This window comes from Peromyscus leucopus, chromosome 9 (assembly GCF_004664715.2).
Source record: "Peromyscus leucopus breed LL Stock chromosome 9, UCI_PerLeu_2.1, whole genome shotgun sequence".
Lineage (NCBI taxonomy): Eukaryota > Metazoa > Chordata > Mammalia > Rodentia > Cricetidae > Peromyscus > Peromyscus leucopus.
This window is the reverse complement of record NC_051070.1, coordinates 109585021-109602540: the sequence shown is the minus strand read 5'-3', so window position 1 is coordinate 109602540 and position 17520 is coordinate 109585021. Positions and strand designations below refer to the sequence as shown.

The 17520-nt window shown below is 51.6% G+C and overlaps 1 protein-coding gene across 2 annotated transcripts; it reads right to left on the bottom strand.

The window, feature by feature from the left end:
* Positions 1–1141: 1141 nt before the first annotated feature.
* Itih1 (inter-alpha-trypsin inhibitor heavy chain 1) lies at positions 1142–17116 on the bottom strand. Of its 2 annotated transcripts, XM_028891296.2 has the most exons (23): positions 17049–17116; positions 16641–16805; positions 16372–16392; positions 15969–16135; positions 14362–14466; positions 13849–14011; positions 12884–12997; positions 10220–10345; positions 10020–10136; positions 9205–9373; positions 8991–9116; positions 7845–8026; positions 7412–7597; positions 5646–5785; positions 4922–5076; positions 4819–4833; positions 4423–4443; positions 3950–4030; positions 3749–3862; positions 2906–3107; positions 2029–2201; positions 1546–1657; positions 1142–1407 (listed from the first exon to the last, which is right to left on the bottom strand). In XM_028891296.2, exons 2-23 carry the CDS (start codon positions 16752–16754, stop codon positions 1278–1280), a joined length of 2733 nt encoding a protein of 910 aa, XP_028747129.1. In that variant the 5' UTR covers positions 16755–16805; positions 17049–17116; the 3' UTR covers positions 1142–1277. The 2 variants fall into 2 exon arrangements, with proteins under 2 accessions (XP_028747129.1, XP_037064648.1); XM_037208753.1 differs by lacking the exons at positions 16372–16392; positions 16641–16805; positions 17049–17116 and having other exon boundaries at positions 14362–14461; positions 15969–16052.
* Positions 17117–17520: the final 404 nt, after the last annotated feature.

The window sequence follows — 17520 nt, the reverse complement described above, 5'->3', positions numbered from 1 at the left end:
TAAGTTAGATTAGCCTCTAGGAATGCCTATGAGGGATTATCTATATTAGGCTAATCAATTCCATGAGCTAGGTTTCTCAACTGAATAAAAACGATAAAGAGAGAGGAGTCAAGCGTTCATCGCTTGGCTTTCTGACTGTGGGTGGTGCCTCCTGTCCTGCCGTCATGGCTTCTCTGCCAGGATGGATTGTACCTCTTGGAAATGTAAGCTAAAATAATTTTTCCTTCCTTAAAATTAATTTGTCACAGTAATGAGCCCATAATACAATATCCGTGTTACTCAAAGCCAAGCTTTGGTCCAATCTGGGTCCCCATGAGTTTTGTTTGTCATGGGGACTGGACAGAAGACAGAAGAGAAAGAGGCAGAAACTCTTAACCAGAGTGAGCAGAGGCCCCTCACCTTCTCATGAAGGGCGAATGGTTCCCCGGAGTGGGATGCATTGTCTTGTACTCTTGTCCTAAGACCAGCCCAAGGAAAGGAGCCTTAACAGGACTATTTTATACAGTCTGAGGAGACAATGGGGTGCTGTTCTAGGTTCCTGAAAGCCCAGGTTTGGACAGTGCCTGTCTCTGTCCTCAGGATGTACCATTCCAGTCTGGCTAGCACAGGCTCCCATCCCCACAAGGAAATGTGACTATAGTGAGGGTCTGAGGTGCCTGCTCCTGTAAGATTTCCTCAGGACCCCAAATCTACCTGCAAATAGTCTTCATGTGTTCATGTTGTTACTTAGCAGACTTTGCCCAAGTACCTCCTTGGTGACTGGAAGAGTCACCCAGGACACATCTGTGACATGCTTGGTGTCAGAAAGCATGGGTTGAGGAGCCAGCTCTATCATTCATAAGCTGAGGGACTTTCAACAGGTCACCTAACCTCTGTTTCTTCAACTGTTAATGGGCCTGTCCATAAGAAGCTCTGCTAGTTGTGATGTTCTCACTGTCAGAGCATCTCTGGGTTCCTGGGATGCATGAAGGGCTCATTCTCAGGATTCAGAGACCACAGAGCCAGCCAGTTACAGAGAACAGTGTGCAGTCTGAGCTACAGAGCTGGTGGGTTTTCCTCTCACCTCAGCATTCTTTGCCCATCTCTGGGTCTGAGCTCCTGAGCTGTTACCGATACCTCTCTCCCACAAAGCAGCCAACTCTGCACCGGACACAGCCTCTCTTTAATGAAATCACAGGATGTCTTGACACAAGGGACCAGCATGTTCAGGGAGGTGGAGCTAATTCGACGCTGTCTTCTCCCTCCTCAGGGGAGAACTGATGTGTTAGCCGGAGGGCTCAGAAGATGTCAGAGACAATATAGTCAGTGTGGACGCCATCGATCAGCCCAGCTCCGTTGTTGTGGATGAACCAGCAAGACACTTCTGTTCCATGTCTGGGGTCCTTGCTGTAGTCTTTTTGTAAGCCTCTGGACACAGACAAGACAGCTGGGGTCCTTCTAGAGACCTGGCAAGGCTGCACCTCACCTTACCCCATGACACCGGGAAGAAGGCCTGGGGGACAAAAGGCAGGCAAGCGCGGATGCCCTGGACAGCAACCCACTCACCTGGTGACAGTCAGCTGCCGACTCTTCACCACCATTGTGGCATCTGACTTTGTAGGGTCAGAGCCTGGGCGGACGTCAGAGACTTCAAAATCCAGGGGGGTGAAGAATTGCCCTGCAAAAGGCGCATTGGAGGCCGCGGTTACTGATGAAGGCGAGAGAAGCCTGAGGGGCACGTGCCCCACTGAGAGCAGGGGTAACAGAGATGTCACAGAGATCTGGTGACCTATGACCTGCTGCTCTTACAAGGTCCCTGCAGCCCTCTGACCTTTCTGTGAACTGGGTGTTCCCCCACTCATTCCCAGGCTCACTTAGCTTTCTAAGTCTCACTCTGTATTCGCCCATCTTTAAGAGGGACAAGGCCTTCAAGCGCTGAGTCTTAACGGATTATGTTGGAGATCAGCCTGCCCTAGTGCTCTGGGACCCATGAGCACACACTGGCTTCAGAGCACCAACTCACAGGTCTGCCTGCCTGGCCAGTCATACCCAGTAGCCCCTGCGTCCGGGCTGACATCCTGAAGCTATCCAGCACGTAGAAACCCAGAAAGTCCTGGTGGACTGAACTCCCCTTCCACGTTCTGTGCAGGACAATCTCAAAGGTAGCTCTATCTTCCACAGACACCACCAGGTTCCTCTTCTTATGGATGGTCACCACGACCCTGCAGGGCCAGGCCGGCATCAGAACAGGATTAGCTGCCCTCATCCTCTAGGACCCAGATATTACAACCACCTCCCATGACCCTCATTCTGTGAGGTCTGTTTGCTCCCTCCCATATGTCCCTCTGTCCTGTATGGCTTAAAATGTCCCGGGCCCTGTGCCAAGTCCTCTGTGTAAACTGAATCGCTCAGTTTTTCACTCTGACCCCGTGAAAGGACCAAGGTTCAGAGGGGTTAAGTAACTTTCCGGAAGTCGTGTAGCTATCTGAGTCTGTGTCCCACGATCCCCACTCATTGCCTGAAGCGTCCACCTGGTCTCAGGGCTTCTTCCTGTGGCTGTGCTGGTGTCTCAAGGAGTTGGTTGAGTAAACGAATGAGTAAAGGGAGGGATAGACACGACAGGTACCCAAAAGGAAGGGCAGAGGACTCGGGTTCAGGGCAGTAAGCAAGCAGGAGAGCCGTGGGGAGGGAGTGGCCTTTGTCCCAGCCTGGGGCTGGCTTTGCTTGGTGGGGATGGGTGGGATTCACGGCTCCAGTGCCAAAGCTCATGCCCAGGAATGAAAAAAGTGGGCAGTGGGATGTTCAGAGTCTGGCCATGTGCATCCCCCACGGGCATCCCTTGAGCACACTGCTTGGAAGCTGCGGGCAGCAGAGCGGGGTCTACAGCTTTGGACCTTGACCTCATGCCACAACCAGGCCTAGTTACCCATCCTTCTGCAGCGTGACCCGGTCCCTCCAGGAGAACACGGGCCCACCAGAGCTGGGGTTCAGTGTGATGTTCTGAGGAGTCACTTCCAGCTGAAAGTCTGACGCAGGATTTGAAATCCCGAGTCTCCCAAAGTATGTGCTGTCATGTTGCCCAGGGCTGCTGGCCTTGTTTCCAATGAGCTGCCCATTCACTGAGAAGCCTGCAGTGGGGGGAGGAGCCATCCAGTCAGTCAACATGGGCCTCTCTGCTCATGCCCCGGCTCCTTCCCAGGAGGTCCCCTGCATGCCACAGGCCACGTCATCTTTAAGGGTCTCGCCTTCAGGAGTGGTCCCGCTCTCAAGACCTCCAGTGATTCTTCTCTGCTTCCTCCCACCCAAGCTGTACCTACTAGATAGCTATACTTAGCTTTCCCTTTTGGACTCTGGCCCCCTGAGGACAGGGGTGGGCCTCCTCTTTCTCATACAGAGACAGACTCACAGGAGGTCTAGAAATGCATCCTCCAGGCCCTGAACAGCCTCCTCCTCACTGAGGCCCTGAGTGTTGCGCCTCATGCTCCAACATGGACATCTAAGAAACTGATCTTCTGATGCTTTCTCCCTCCCCTCAGTTCCTTGGTCTGGCTACAGGTCCTGTGTGCTGTGTGAGTCACACACTCAAACCTTAGGTAGGGTGTAGTCGAGGACGTGGAGTAAGAGAAAAGCAAGAGGTGCCTGCCAAGTGGATGTTATGCGAGGCAGTGGGCAGCGAAGGCCACTCCAGTAGTTTCTATTTGAACAGGGAGGGTAGAGGCACACTGGTTCTGCTGCCCCTCCCCCGGCAGAGAGCATATTACCCCCCCACCTGTGTCAGGGTCCTGCACCAGACTCAGGATCACACCAGGCTCTTCATTGATGTTGAAGCACAGGCTATCCTCCTTCTGGGGCACGTAGATGATGAAGTGGGGATCGGTGTCCACTGGGAATACAGCATGGAGTCCATTACCTTGGGCGTTGGTCTGACGGGGCCAATCATGGGAATCCCTCAGACCCTCCCGGGACTTACCGCCGGTCACTCGGTTTGGCAACCTGGAGACTAGTGGGCTGTGGACTGTAGGGGCAGGCTGTGTGGCTGACAGTACAAATGCTGTAAGGGAGAAGGGATGGACTGAGAAGCGGGGAGGGATGGCATGGCCTCCTAGAGCTGTGCAGACACCCCCGTCCAAGAGCTGGCCCAAGGCTACCGACAAGGCCAGCACTAAAGCATCATACGCACTCCACGCCTCTCAGGGGATGGGGACAGACGTTTGGTCCTGTGAGGTAGCCTGGACCCCTCTGTCTTCTTCAACTGGGACCGTGGTTGGGGAAACCAAGCCTACTCTGGTTGGGGGAAATGTTCTAAGGATCTCCAGTGAGGCCGTGAAGGGAACCAGGGAGGGTGATAACCAGGGTTTGGGTCAGAGCTAAGAGCTCAGTTGAGGGCCAGCAGGGTAAGTAGGAAGAGTAGAGAAGGGAGTCCCCAAGATGGCGGCTACTTACTCCTTCTGGGTCCCACCATCTCTGCAGAAGACAAGGAAACACAGTGTTACTCTGACACCCACCCCAAGGGCATGCAGCGCAGTCCACAAGGGTGCCTCAGGCTGAGATGAACGGGTCTAGGCTCAGCCCTGCTGAGGTTGAGGGCGCCTCCCGAGGGTCCCCCACTCCTCACATACACACTGGGCAGAGGGGCTCAATGGAGATCTGAGGGAAGGCTGGCAAAGGCTCATGAGTCATGAAGGATGCAGGCCTGAGCTTGTCATGAAGACGGAAGCCCAGGAGGGGTTAGGGCCAGGGAAGATGCAGGAACATTGAATTTTGTGCTTGGGGGAAACAGCATGTGTCACCTTCCAGCCACTTGAAGCCACGTGCCAAATCAACGGGCCGAAAACTCACCTAAGGGCTGCGAATCTGAAAGGAAGGGAAGAGGAAAAGAATTAACCCCCAGGAGGGTTTTGGCACATGGCCGTCCTGACCACAGACCCCCTACTGCCTGTACCCTCTGGGGTCTTGTCAATGGTAGGCTCCAGCCCATCCTGGTCTGTCAGGCCTCTGATCATCATAGAGGTCAATGGAGTTACGAACTGATAGTCCAGGGACATCTTCAGGACCTGGGAGGACAGGTTGGCCCTCTCTTCCCCCTCCGTCTTCATCCTGTTTGTGAGGGATGTGCTTGACTCCGAGACCTCCACGCAAGGGATGACAGGCATGCACTGCTTCCCTCAGCTTCCTGCCTGTCTGCTCTCCCTCTCACCCATTCTACAAACATTCACGCGCTCACAGCTCCCTCCCTGCACAATGGCTGTGGCCTTAGGGACCTCATGGCTGCAGGACTTCTAGTGGTGAAAACCTGGGTATTTGGCAGGGCCAAGGCATGTGCCTCAGAGCTACATAGCCTGGCTGCTATGAGACCATGGTAGCCTACCTCTCTGACCTTTGTATCGCTCTCCCATTGAGTAGAGATGACGAAGGAACGGAGGAGGAAGACTAGCTGTGCATGTCTAGACACAGCAGCCCCTCTGAGGCAGACTCCTCAGTGGGGCAAATGGGCTGTCCTCGTCCCAGAATCCCCCCACATGGGAGACCCACACTGTAGACCCTGAGGAAAGCAGAGGGGAAGCACCCTTGATTCCCTCACAACCCGCGGGCTCAGAGCCGCCATTCCCTGCCTGCCAGGAGCAAGGGTGAGTGGGGTTCAACCCCTGACAGCTGCAGGGCCCCACCGCTTAGCCAGCAGCTCCTGGATGGTGAGGTAGGCCCAGAGCCGCTCCACGTGATTCTCTAGCATGTGGCCACGCTCTCGCAGCAACTTCTCCATCTCTTCCTCGTCCACTAGGCAGGTGGCCTTGAATTCTTGCCTCTCCTGAGAGTTGAAAGAGGAGAAGGGCCGTAAGCCACAACAGTACAAGCCTTGGGTGATGCCGGAGGCTGTGGCAAGCACCCTCATCTGGTCTCTGCTTCTTTGTTCCCTGTATCATCACCTCTCTGGAGCCTGCTTTCATCCCCATCCATCCATCCAACCATCCATCCAACCATCCATCATCCATCCATCCATCCATCCATCCAACCATCCATCCAACCATCCATCATCCATCCATCCATCCATCCATCCAACCATCCATCCATCATCCATCCATCCATCCATCCATCATCCATCCATCCATCATCCAACCATCCATCCATCCAACCATCCATCCAACCATCCATCCAACCATCCATCATCCATCCATCCATCCATCCATCCAACCATCCATCCATCCATCATCCAACCATCCATCCATCCATCCATCCAACCATCCATCCATCCATCATCCATCCATCCATCCAACCATCCAACCATCCATCCATCCATCCAACCATCCAACCATCCATCCATCCATCCATCATCCAACCATCCATCCATCCATCCATCCATCATCCATCCATCCATCATCCAACCATCCATCTATCCATCCATCCATCCATCATCCAACCATCCATCATCCATCCATCCATCCATCCATCCATCCAACCATCCATCTATCCATCCATCATCCATCCATCCATCCATCCAACCATCCAACCATCCATCCATTCATCCATCCATCCATCCTACAGATGGTGGCTAACCACCCCTTGTGAGCCAGGTGTGGCCTAGGCCTCAGAAATTCGATGGGACAGCAAGCCCAGACCTGCCCTTATGGAGTTTCTCTCTCTGGCAGAGGCCAACAAATAGCTGCTGTTTCTGCTGTTCACTTCTCCCAAGGGTCACAGAGTGCCAGCTAGGCTGCCCTGGTCAGCTGGACCATAGCTGGACCATGGGCGTGCGTCGTGGTCCCCAGAAGTCTTGGGACAAGGCATTCTTTGTATCAAGGCCGGCATCTTGTACTATAGGGATTATTCCATTTACCCCCAACACATACACAAGCACTCAAGGGTAGTGTTATCTCTATAGTCCAGAAAAAGTACCATCTAGAGAGGCGGACAGGGCGAGGCTAGATTCTAGCTCGCTTTCTTCCCTCCAGGCCTAAATTCTAAGCCCTCAACCCACTGTGGGTTGAATCCATGCCCTAGAGGAGGTGTCCTATCCCTGGGACCTTCCACGCATGTGCATGTACAGCATTCACTGCACCATGACACTGGACCTGGTATGTAGAGGTTGTCCAGGAAATGAGACCTAGTGAGGAACAGGGACTGGCCTCTCATTCTCTCACACTTGGGGTGAGAGGCGGGGGTGGGGGGGTGGCGGGGGGAGGCAGACGACTTGAGGAGGATTGAGTGATCCTACTGAGCCAAGGGATTACACTAATTAATGCCACATTGGTTCTATTCCAGCCTGTCCAGTTCCCCAGGCTGGGGTATATCTGTCTTCCCTTGGGAGGAGGACATTACATCGGGAAAGAGAGGCCCTTGAGATGGTGGGGTGGGTGGGGGGAGAGTGTGAGTTTGGAGTATCTAAGCACTGCCTAGTTTCTACACCTCCCCCTTCCCCCCACAGCCCTTCGTTTACCCCATGAGCCCGGACATCAGCCTTAAAGGTACTCAGTTTGTGGTCAGCAATGCGTCCAGCCACCACGATCTCGGAGCCGTCGTAGTACTGTTTGTGCTTGTGCTGAGTTAGAGCCAAGACAGCATCCTGGGGGTACTGCAGGTCCACGTCTGTCAGCAGGGGGTTAGCTACCTGACTGTAGAAACCCTGCGGGGAGAGGGGTGTAGCCTCAGGACCAGCAGCTGGGGACCTGTGCGGAAGGCTATTCACAAAGCGCAACATTGGTGTCCCACTTCAGAGGTGGAATCTAGGCTCAGAGGGGTTCGGAAACTGCTTAAGGTCATGTAGTTGTTGACTTCAACTCTGCCTGTCTAGCATCTCTAGGCTGGTAGGCAAATGGCCACCAAGACCCCACGACATGTTGATGATGGTGTGTGGGAGGGGTGAGGGAGACCTGTAGCTGCTGGGTGGCATCGTGGTCCTCATAAATTCTCTGGGCCCATCCGTTGTTCTCCATGGACATGACCTCCAGGAAGTTAAAGTCCAGGTCGTGGCCAAAGCCGAGATTGTAGAGCGGGAACCTGCCCCGGATAGCGTTGCGTACGTTCTTGAGGATCTGGGAACGGTCCGTCTCCCCTGCAGCCACACACATCCAGGCAGTGATGGGATGCTATATCTCAGGCAAAAGGGGGCCCTAGAAGCCTTTAAAACACTTCCTGGGAGCCAAGGTTCCCATCCCAGATCAACTCTAGTCCCCGTTGACAACTGGAGGCATCACAGGGCAACCACAACAGCAGAAGCAGCTCACTGAAGGCTCTACCCGACCAAACTCTCCCACGGCCCCTGCCATGGCCTGTGAAGCCCCGTCAGCCCTTCCTCTCTCTTTCTGCCCCATTCTGCACTTGTCCTCTTTCCTGGGCAGGCCCTGACAAGATCTCTTCCTGCCCTCTTCTCTTCCTTCCGGCTCAGGGCTTTCTTCTTCCAAGAGGCCTTCCCCAGACCTCACCTGGGCCAGGTATCCCTTGTCAGGAATTCCATAACCCTGTGGCACCCGGCTCTTCTAGCTTCTGTGGTAGAGATTCACTATGCCAGCTTGAGGGCAGAGACACATCTCATTCTCTTGGTGTCTCTTTCCAGCCCCTTGTCCTGGACTAAGCCTGAATAAATGGCTTAATGAAACTTAGCCTATAAATCCTGCCCATCTTTTGAGTCCCTAAGCATCCAAGCACCATGTAGAAACACTTGCTGTTACCGACTCACAGGACAGAGGTACACCTTGGAGCACTGTGGTCTGAACAGTTTTCAGGCCAGCATTTGTTTTTTGTTTTTTGTTTTGTTTTTCGAGACAGGGTTTCTCTGTGTAGCTTTGTGCCTTTCCTGGAACTCACTTGGTAGCCCAGGCTGGCCTCGAACTCACAGAGATCCGCCTGGCTCTGCCTCCCGAGTGCTGGGATTAAAGGCGTGCGTTATCACTGCCTGGCTTAGGCCAGCATTTGACTTTGCCCTGAGCCTTTCTGTCCCAATGGTCTCTCTAACAGATGAATTGGTCCTTTCTGGTAGTGAGATCACTTCAACCCAGGGCAGCCCTTGAGGAACTCACCCTCAGTAGGCTCTCCATCTGTCAACATGATAAGAATCGAGGCCGGGCTGCTGAGCTCTGAGTGGCTTCCTTGAGCACTGTTTAAGATCTCAATTCCTCGGAGCAAGCCTCCATTCAGGTTTGTGGCTATAAGGGCGGAGAATCGGACCAGATAACACCCGTATCCCAGGGAAACAGAAGTGATGCTGGGATGTCCTGAGACCCCTTCCCTTACCTCCAGCCAGAGAAAAGCGCCGCACAAAGTCCTGAGCTGCTTGCAGATTGGCCTTAGACGCGGGTACCAGTGAGCCCCTCCAGGACTGTACTTGAGACCCAAAGAGGACCAGATCAAAGTTGTCTCCTGGCTTCACATCCTCCAGGATCTTAAGGAGCGCCTCCTTGGTCTGCAAGGACAGGAAGTCAGAGGAGGGACATGGCCCCCGCATGGCTGCAGGATAACTCCTTCCAGGAACGCAGGTAGCCACTGTAGAAATCCACAGTGGACGTGCAGAGGTGACAGTCAGCCCCAAGAAAGCAGCCTGCTGCTGGGACTTGGGGTGCACAAGGAGCACAAAGAAGGAAAATGGACCAAGTGTAAGGAGAAGAAATTACTAGAAGTTTGAGTGGAGCAGGATCCATAAAGAGCCCCCCATCTCCTACCAGAGCTGTTTTTCTAGAACTGGTCTTGGGCAGCCATGACTTCACCACCCACTGGGCAAAGTACTGAAAGCGCAGAGGTGCCAGGCCATAGATCATTTATCGTTCCCCGCATTTTCAGGGCACAAGCTTTCTCTACTGAGTGCTCCTCCGTGGGAAACTCCATGACCCGTAGGCACCGTTATCCTCTGTTTCAAAACTGAGGAAAAGAGCTGAGCTCGCTCACCATCGCACAGTGAGGAGACTGGCTGATTCCAGAGTAGGGATTTCCAGTTACATCCCCTTGTCTCTGCCCACCAGCGCACGTCCCAACCCCCTGTGGCAGCCAAACTTTCCTGACAAGACTCGTCAGAGAAGCTTTGGCTGGATGAGCCGCTCGAAGCCGCCGTTTACCTGCCTCACTTTCTGGCCTTCCATGGAGCCACTGATGTCGATTACAAAAACCAGGTTCTTGCTCAGGTTGGTCAGGTTTTGGGGGGCAAAGAAGTGTGCAAAGTAATTGTTGGCCACCTGGAACAGAAGAGACCCAGAAAAGCCTCTCTCCCAAGTATCTTTCCCGGCCCTCAGACTTGGGCCGTGAGCTGTAGGCTTACCAAGAGGTCACAGAGCTTGTCGCGATTGACGTCGTAGGTCACCCGGAAGTCTCCATTCAGCAAGGATGTAGAGCACGTGGGGCAGGCCTGCTGCTGTCTCACAGTGGGGCGGAAGAGCACGTGACCCTGAAAGCAAAGGGGTGAGGCACCGGGGTCTGCATAGCTGCAAAGGGGGGGTCTGCAAAACAACTTAAGGGTTGTGTGTGTGAGTGTGTGTGTGTGTGTGTGTGTGAGTGTGTGTGTGTGTGTGTGAGTGTGTGTGTGAGTGTGTGTGTGTGTGAGTGTGAGTGTGTGTGTGTGTGTGAGTGTGTGTGTGTGTGTGTGTGTGTGTGTGTACCCGGATGTGTTTGTATGTGAGTGTGTGTGTGTGTGTGAGTGAGTGTGTGTGAGTGAGTGTGTGTGTGAATGTGTGTGAGTGTGTGTGTGAATGAGTGTGAGTGTGTGAGTGTGTGTGTGTGTGTGTACCCGGATGTGTTTGTGTGTGAGTGTGTGTGTGTGTGTGAGTGTGTGTGTGAGAGTGTGTGTGAGAGTGTGTGTGAGTGTGTGTGTGTGTGTGAGTGTGTGAGTGTGAGTGTGTGTGTGTGTGTGTGTGTGTGTGTGTGTGTACCCGGATGTGTTTGTTTGTATGTGAGTGTGTGTGTGTGTGTGTGTGTGTGTGTGTGTGTGTGTGTGTACCCGGATGTGTTTGTGTGTGAGTGTGTGTGTGTGTGTGTGTGAGTGTGTGTGAGAGTGTGTGTGAGTGTGTGTGTGTGAGTGTGTGTGTGTGTGTGAGTGTGTGTGTGTGTACCCAGATGTGTGTGTGTGTGTGTGTGTGTGTGTGTGTGTGTGTGTACCCGGATGTGTTTGCCTAGGCATCTAGGTTCTGAGTGTGCAAACTTGTCTGTGGTAAAAGAAAAGACCTGCCGGGCGGTGGTGGCACATGCCTTTAATCCCAGCACTCGGGAGGCAGAGGCAGGCGGATCTCTGTGAGTTTGAGGCCAGCCTGGTCTACAGAGTGAGTTCCAGGAAAGGCACAAAGCTACACAGAGAAACCCTGCCTTGAAAAACAAAAAACAACAACAAAAAAAGAAAAGACCCATTCCTTTGCTTTTATGCTCCTGAATTGTTGGGATTTCTGTAATAACCACCAACATGTAGGGTATAAAAACAGGAATAAAAGCACAGCAGTATGATAGTGTAAAAGATAGCAGTCACCTCAGACTGTGGGGTGAGCAAGGCTAGAAGGTGCTAGGGTAGAAATGTCTATGATCCCAGCACTAAAGTGGCTGAGGCCAGAGGATTTCCAGTTCAAGGCCAGCCTGGGCTACATAGTGATATAGTGAAAAACTGCCTTTAAAAACAAAAAGTAAGCTAGGTGGTGGTGGTGCATGCCTTTAATCCCAGCACTCGGGAGGGAGAGGTAGATGGATCTCTGTGAGTTTGAGGCCAGCCTGGTCTACAGTGTGAGTTCCAGGACAGCCAGGGGTACATGGAGTAACCCTGTCTCGAAAAACAAAACAAAAACAAAAAAAGAGATTACCCCCCCCCCAAAAAAAAATTGAATAGACTATTGGTCTGTGGTAGAACTGAGAAAAGTGAGACTAGGTTACAGGAAGTTAGTCACTGGAGGTGCCATGGCTCTTTGGGTAGTTCTCTCTCTCCCCTCTCCCTTTCTCTCTCTCTCTCTCCCTCCCAAATATATATATTTCTATTCTTGTTTGAGGTATTATGTTTAACTCATTTAAAATTGTAATGGATAATTAAAAATAGATTAATAATTAGTCATCTATGATAATCATATTTGTAGCCATGTTAGTTAAGTCTTCTAGGTATACATAGATATATTTCAGATAGATAGGTAATCTTCAAACACTTCATAGACCTAGAGAATATGGTATTTAAATAACTTAGAATTCTGTTGACGTGAGACACAATTGCTCCTGGCTGCACCAATTGATCCCGAGAGAATGTTGGGCTTCTAAGACATTTCCATTTGGAAGTTTGTCTTTTTGGCACAAAATGGCCTACTGGGCAAAAAACTGCCCTTGCCTTGACGGCTGACAGTACAAATGCAATGCTCTCCTTTCTGGATAAGCGGGACACAAGGAAAGCGACCACTGTACTCTGCCAAGACAGGGTAAGATGGTCTCTTAAAATTCCTGCTTCTAAAAATGGTCTTTCAGATACTCTAGGCCTGTAGCCAATTTAAATGCACCAACAATGCTGAGAGATATTAGGTGACTGTCCAGGCTGCCAGCTGTCTTGGTCTACTTTTGCAAGATTCCCGAAAGTTGCTTGCATCCATCTACCGTTTCTCAGGTACCATTATGTTCCTTCTCAGGTCTTTGATGTGGTTAAAAACTAGATAGTTGTAATTTCCTCAGTTATGATAAAAGATAAGTTAGATATAAAACCTTAAACTCACAAATATAAGATCGATAGGACATCTTCTTTAATATTGTAACTGTAATTCTTGCTGGATAATTGTTTTGTTATATGTAATTTTAGTATGTTAAAGTTAAAACCTTCCTTTTTAAAAAAAGAAGAAAAGGGGAAGTGCTGTGGATATCACTCTATATAAATAAAACACTGATGGCCAGTGACCAGGCAGTCAAAATATATGGATATTTTATAAGGGCTAACTGTCGCCAAGGGCCCATCCCCATCCCCTGCCAGGACACATACCTTTTTCCCTGAGAAAGACTTCTGGATGGTTTGAGCAGCAAGTTCCTTGCTGAGGAAGGAGGCCTGAGCATCCAGCTTGCTGATCCCCTGGGGCTCAAAGATGTCCACATCGATCTGCATCATGGAAGCCAATTCTGTGCCGAGGCCCATTTGGACCAGCAGCAAATTTCAGCCAAGAGCCCTATGGACCTGCCTTCCTACTATGTGCAGTCCCCACCCAGCTCTTAGCAGGGCCTGGCTCACTATAGGCAGTCCAGAACTACTGACAGAAAGGTGTTCACATCTGAACCCTTCAACTCGGCCCCTCAAGTTGCTGTACACATAGCTGCGCCTTCAGTGTTTTTTTGTGATCTGGTGGCAGTCCTGAAGAATGCAGGAATGCCCTCAGTTACTAAATATATAAACTGGGGTTCATGGATGAGGAGAAAGCTGGGAGATTCAGGAAGCTTCCTGCCTAGGAAGCGCCCACAGAAGCACACCCCGAGAGTCAGTTTCATTCCCTGCGTTTTCAGGCCTGGGGAAACATGGAGGGGGTTGGACCAGTGCTGGGAGCCAGAGATAGATAGATAGAGATAGATAGATAGATAGATAGATAGATAGATAGATAGATAGATTGATAGATAGATATAGATAGATGATAGATAGATAGATAGATAGACAGACAGATACATACATACATATATACATACATAGATGATAGATAGATAGATGATAGATAGACAGACAGATAGATAGATGATAGATAGATAGATATAGATAGATAGATAGACAGACAGACACATACATACATACATACATACATACATAGATGATAGATAGATAGATAGATACATACATACATACATACATATATACATAGATGATAGATAGATAGATATAGATAGATAGATGATAGATGATAGATAGATAGATAGATAGATAGATAGATGATAGATAGATATCCTTCCCAGGGACCTGGAAACTACCTCAAAATGTTGCACCAGCTGCTTGGGCCTGACTTTGATGAAGATATCATATTGCATAAGTCTCCGCTTCAGCATCTCCTCATAGGTGAGTTGAAATGTGGCCTTGCTCTGGGGTCCAATGGTGATGTGGATGGTGAACTGTTCCATATTTCTACCCGAGGCTCTGGATATGTCAGCAGAGGCAACAACAGGCAGACACAAGGTGACATGTGCATCCTTGACACCTAAAGCGTCACCCTCAGAACTAGTTTCTCTTATTAGCATGCTGTCCCCGAGATTATCTCGACTGGATGGTCGAGGCTGGAGCTCAAGAATGACACCTATTCCACCACGAGACCTGAAGAGATCAAGTGACCCCCAGGCTTGCCCCAGAGGCCAACTTAGACAGTTTTCTCAAGTTTCCATCCTCCTGGAGATGTCCCCTACCCAAGAACACTTTATAGCCCTTGGTTCTGTCCTGGCTGGGCAGAAGGGATGGCTCTGGAGGCTTGGCCATCAAGGCCTGGAACTTACCTGACAAGGCCAGCATTCTCCCCTAAAATGGCTGCTTTCCGGTACTGCTTCCATGCGCTCACTCTGTCCTTTATGTCCCCAATGAATGCATTCCCATCTGCTGTGCTGAACAAAAGGAAAACGTCCTCAGTGATGGTGGCCCCCTCACTGCCTAGGTTGTTCTTTACCTCAGTGATGGTGGCCCCCCTCACTGCCTAGGTTGTTCTTTATCTCAGTGATGGTGGCCCCCCTCACTGCCTAGGTTGTCCTTTACCTCAGTGATGGTGGCCCTCTTCACTACTTAGGTTGTTCTTTACCTCAGTGATGGTGGCCCCCTCACTGCCTAGGTCATCCTTTACCTCAGTGATGGTGGCCCCCTCACTGCCTAGGTTGTTCTTTACCTCAGTGATGGTGGCCCCCCTCACTGCCTAGGTCGTCCTTTACCTCAGTGATGGTGGCCCCCCTCACTGCCTAGGTCGTCCTTTACCTCAGTGATGGTGGCCCCCCTCACTGCCTAGGTCATCCTTTACCTCAGTGATGGTGGCCCCCTCACTGCCTAGGTTGTCCTTTACCTCAGTGATGGTGGCCCCCCTCACTGCCTAGGTTGTTCTTTACCTCAGTGATGGTGGCCCCCTCACTGCCTAGGTTGTCCTTTATCTCAGTGATGGTGGCCCCCCTCACTGCCTAGGTTGTTCTTTACCTCAGTGATGGTGGCCCCCCTCACTGCCTAGGTCATCCTTTACCTCAGTGATGGTGGCCCCCTCACTGCCTAGGTCATCCTTTACCTCAGTGATGGTGGCCCCCTCACTGCCTAGGTTGTTCTTTACCTCAGTGATGGTGGCCCCCTCACTGCCTAGGTTGTTCTTTACCTCAGTGATGGTGGCCCCCCTCACTGCCTAGGTTGCTCTTTACCTCAGTGATGGTGGCCCCCCTCACTGCCTAGGTTGTTCTTTACCTCAGTGATGGTGGCCCCCTCACTGCCTAGGTCATTCTTTACCTCAGTGATGGTGGCCCCCTCACTGCCTAGGTTGTTCTTTACCTCAGTGATGGTGGCCCCCTCACTGCCTAGGTTGTTCTTTACTTCAGTGATGGTGGCCCCCTCACTGCCTAGGTTGTTCTTTACTTCAGTGATGGTGGCCCCCCTCACTGCCTAGGTTGTCCTTTACCTCAGTGATGGTGGCCCTCTTCACTGCCTAGGTTGTCCTTTACCTCAGTGATGGTGGCCCTCTTCACTGCCTAGGTTGTTCTTTGTATTTGGAGTGTGCTTTGCCTAAGAAGACCCTGTCCACAGCACTCCTTGAAAAAGAGGTGTCTACTGTCTGTCCGCTGCCCAGAGGACCCGTGGGAAATCAGTAGGTAACCACCATGTTCACAGAGGCCAGATCATAGGCTGGCTTTGCTCCTTGAGGGAAAAGCTGAAAACAAGCAGTGAGAAGCCCTAATTGTTCTGCGTAAGGTAGGGACTGAGAAGGCTAACGGACCGCTTCCCCCCCCCCCCCCCCCCGTCCCTCTAAGCTGGGCCTGGCCATGACCAGAAGTGAGATCTGGCCCCGCTGGCCTCCAGCCGAGCAGGTAAATGGACACACTGAACCAGGGTGGAGGAGTTAGTTGGGCAGGGCATCACGCACATGGCAAAGTCACTGATGAAGGCTGTCTTGGGGATTTCCACATCGAAAGCCACTTCCCTGGCTTCATCAGCACTGTTGACCACTTGGCTGGTGATGACGTAGTGGGCGAAGCGAGAGGTGACTTTACAGTTGACCTTCAAACTCCTGATGAGCACACCATCAACTGTCTGAAGTAGAAAATCGGGGGATCCTGCCCACTCGAGAACAAAGGCGCCCAGATGCCAGAAGAATATACCAGACCTCCCAAGGAGACCCCCTCTCTTTGCTGGAGACAAGAAGCGAGGTATGAATAATGTCACATTTCAGGGGATGGGACCCCCGTCTATGGCCCTGACAGGGGTGGGAGAGAGCAAACCTATAATGAAGGCCCCATCTCAGACCCTTTGCCAAGACTTTCACTTACTGTATCCACAGCCTGCCGCTTCTGCAAAACAAAACCAAAGCTGAGTGTGAGTGGGTACGCTCAGGGCCCGTGGCCCATCTGTTACGGGGTGGGAATAAGGTCTGTGTTCGCTCCTTCTCTACCTCCCTCCTCCTGCTGGGAGATAACCCTTCAGGCAGACATGATCCGGTGGGTGGGAGTGGCCCAGGTCCCTGAGTAGGATTTTCTGTAGCTCCAGGACCCCACGCAGGCACAACGGCCTGCCTGTGCCCAAGGGCTTAGTCACATACCTCGCTGCCCCTGGGTCTGCCTGTGGCCAAGCCCAAAGCAGGGGCGGCCTGCAGAGTGAGGAGAGACCCCAGGTACACGCACAGCAGTGCCCGAAGCCCCATGCCACCGTCCATGGTCTCCAGGCTTTCACTTTCCTGTCACCGTCCTCAGGACATTAGTCAATACTGTGCCAGATAAACATAGATTAAACATTAGACACAGCGGAGGCAAATAGCAGGATTTAGGGAATCAAAACTTGGCAGTGAGCTAGGTCCATAGCTCCGTGGTGGATGGCTTGTCTAGCATGCACAACGCTCTGGGTTTAATTCCCAGCACAAAAACATACATAAATAAAAACAAGGCGAAGAGAAATAAACACGTTAGGCGATGTGGAAGACAAAAATGGCTCAGCAAGCAAAGGAACTCACCCAGCCCGACGGCCTGAGTCTCATCCCGGAACCGACATGGTCGAGGAGAGAACTAAGTCCTTCAGGCTGTCCTCTGACCTCCACACGTGTGTTGTGGCATACATGCACACACACACACACACACACACACACACACACGAGAGAGAGAGAGAGAGAGAGAGAGAGAGAGAGAGAGAGAGAGAGAGAGAAACAAAAATTAGTAATAATTAACACCTATAATCCTAACACTAGAGAGATAGAGGAGTCAGGAGGATGAGGGGTTCAAGAAACTTAGCTACACAGGGAGTTCAAAGCCAGCCTGGGCTATATGAGATCTTGTCTATAAAAAGGAGGGTTGGTGTGTGCTGAGAGATGGATCAGCCGTTAAGAGTGTTTGCTGCTTCTCCAGGGGACCGACGTTTGGTTTCCAGCGCCTCGGCTGGATGGCTTGCAATCCCCTGTAATTCTAGCTACAGGGGATTGACACCCTCTT

Excerpts from the sequence above, each read along its gene's own strand:
- Itih1 (XM_028891296.2), bottom strand. The coding sequence starts at position 16,754 with ATGGACGGTGGCATGGGGCTTCGGGCACTGCTGTGCGTGTACCTGGGG. Across the intron at positions 9,374-10,019 it reads AAGGCCAGAAAGTGAGGCAG|ACCAAGGAGGCGCTCCTTAA; the intron begins GTAAACGGCGGC and ends CTGTCCTTGCAG. Across the intron at positions 2,202-2,905 it reads GTCACGCTGCAGAAGGATGG|GGTCGTGGTGACCATCCATA; the intron begins GTAACTAGGCCT and ends CTGGCCCTGCAG.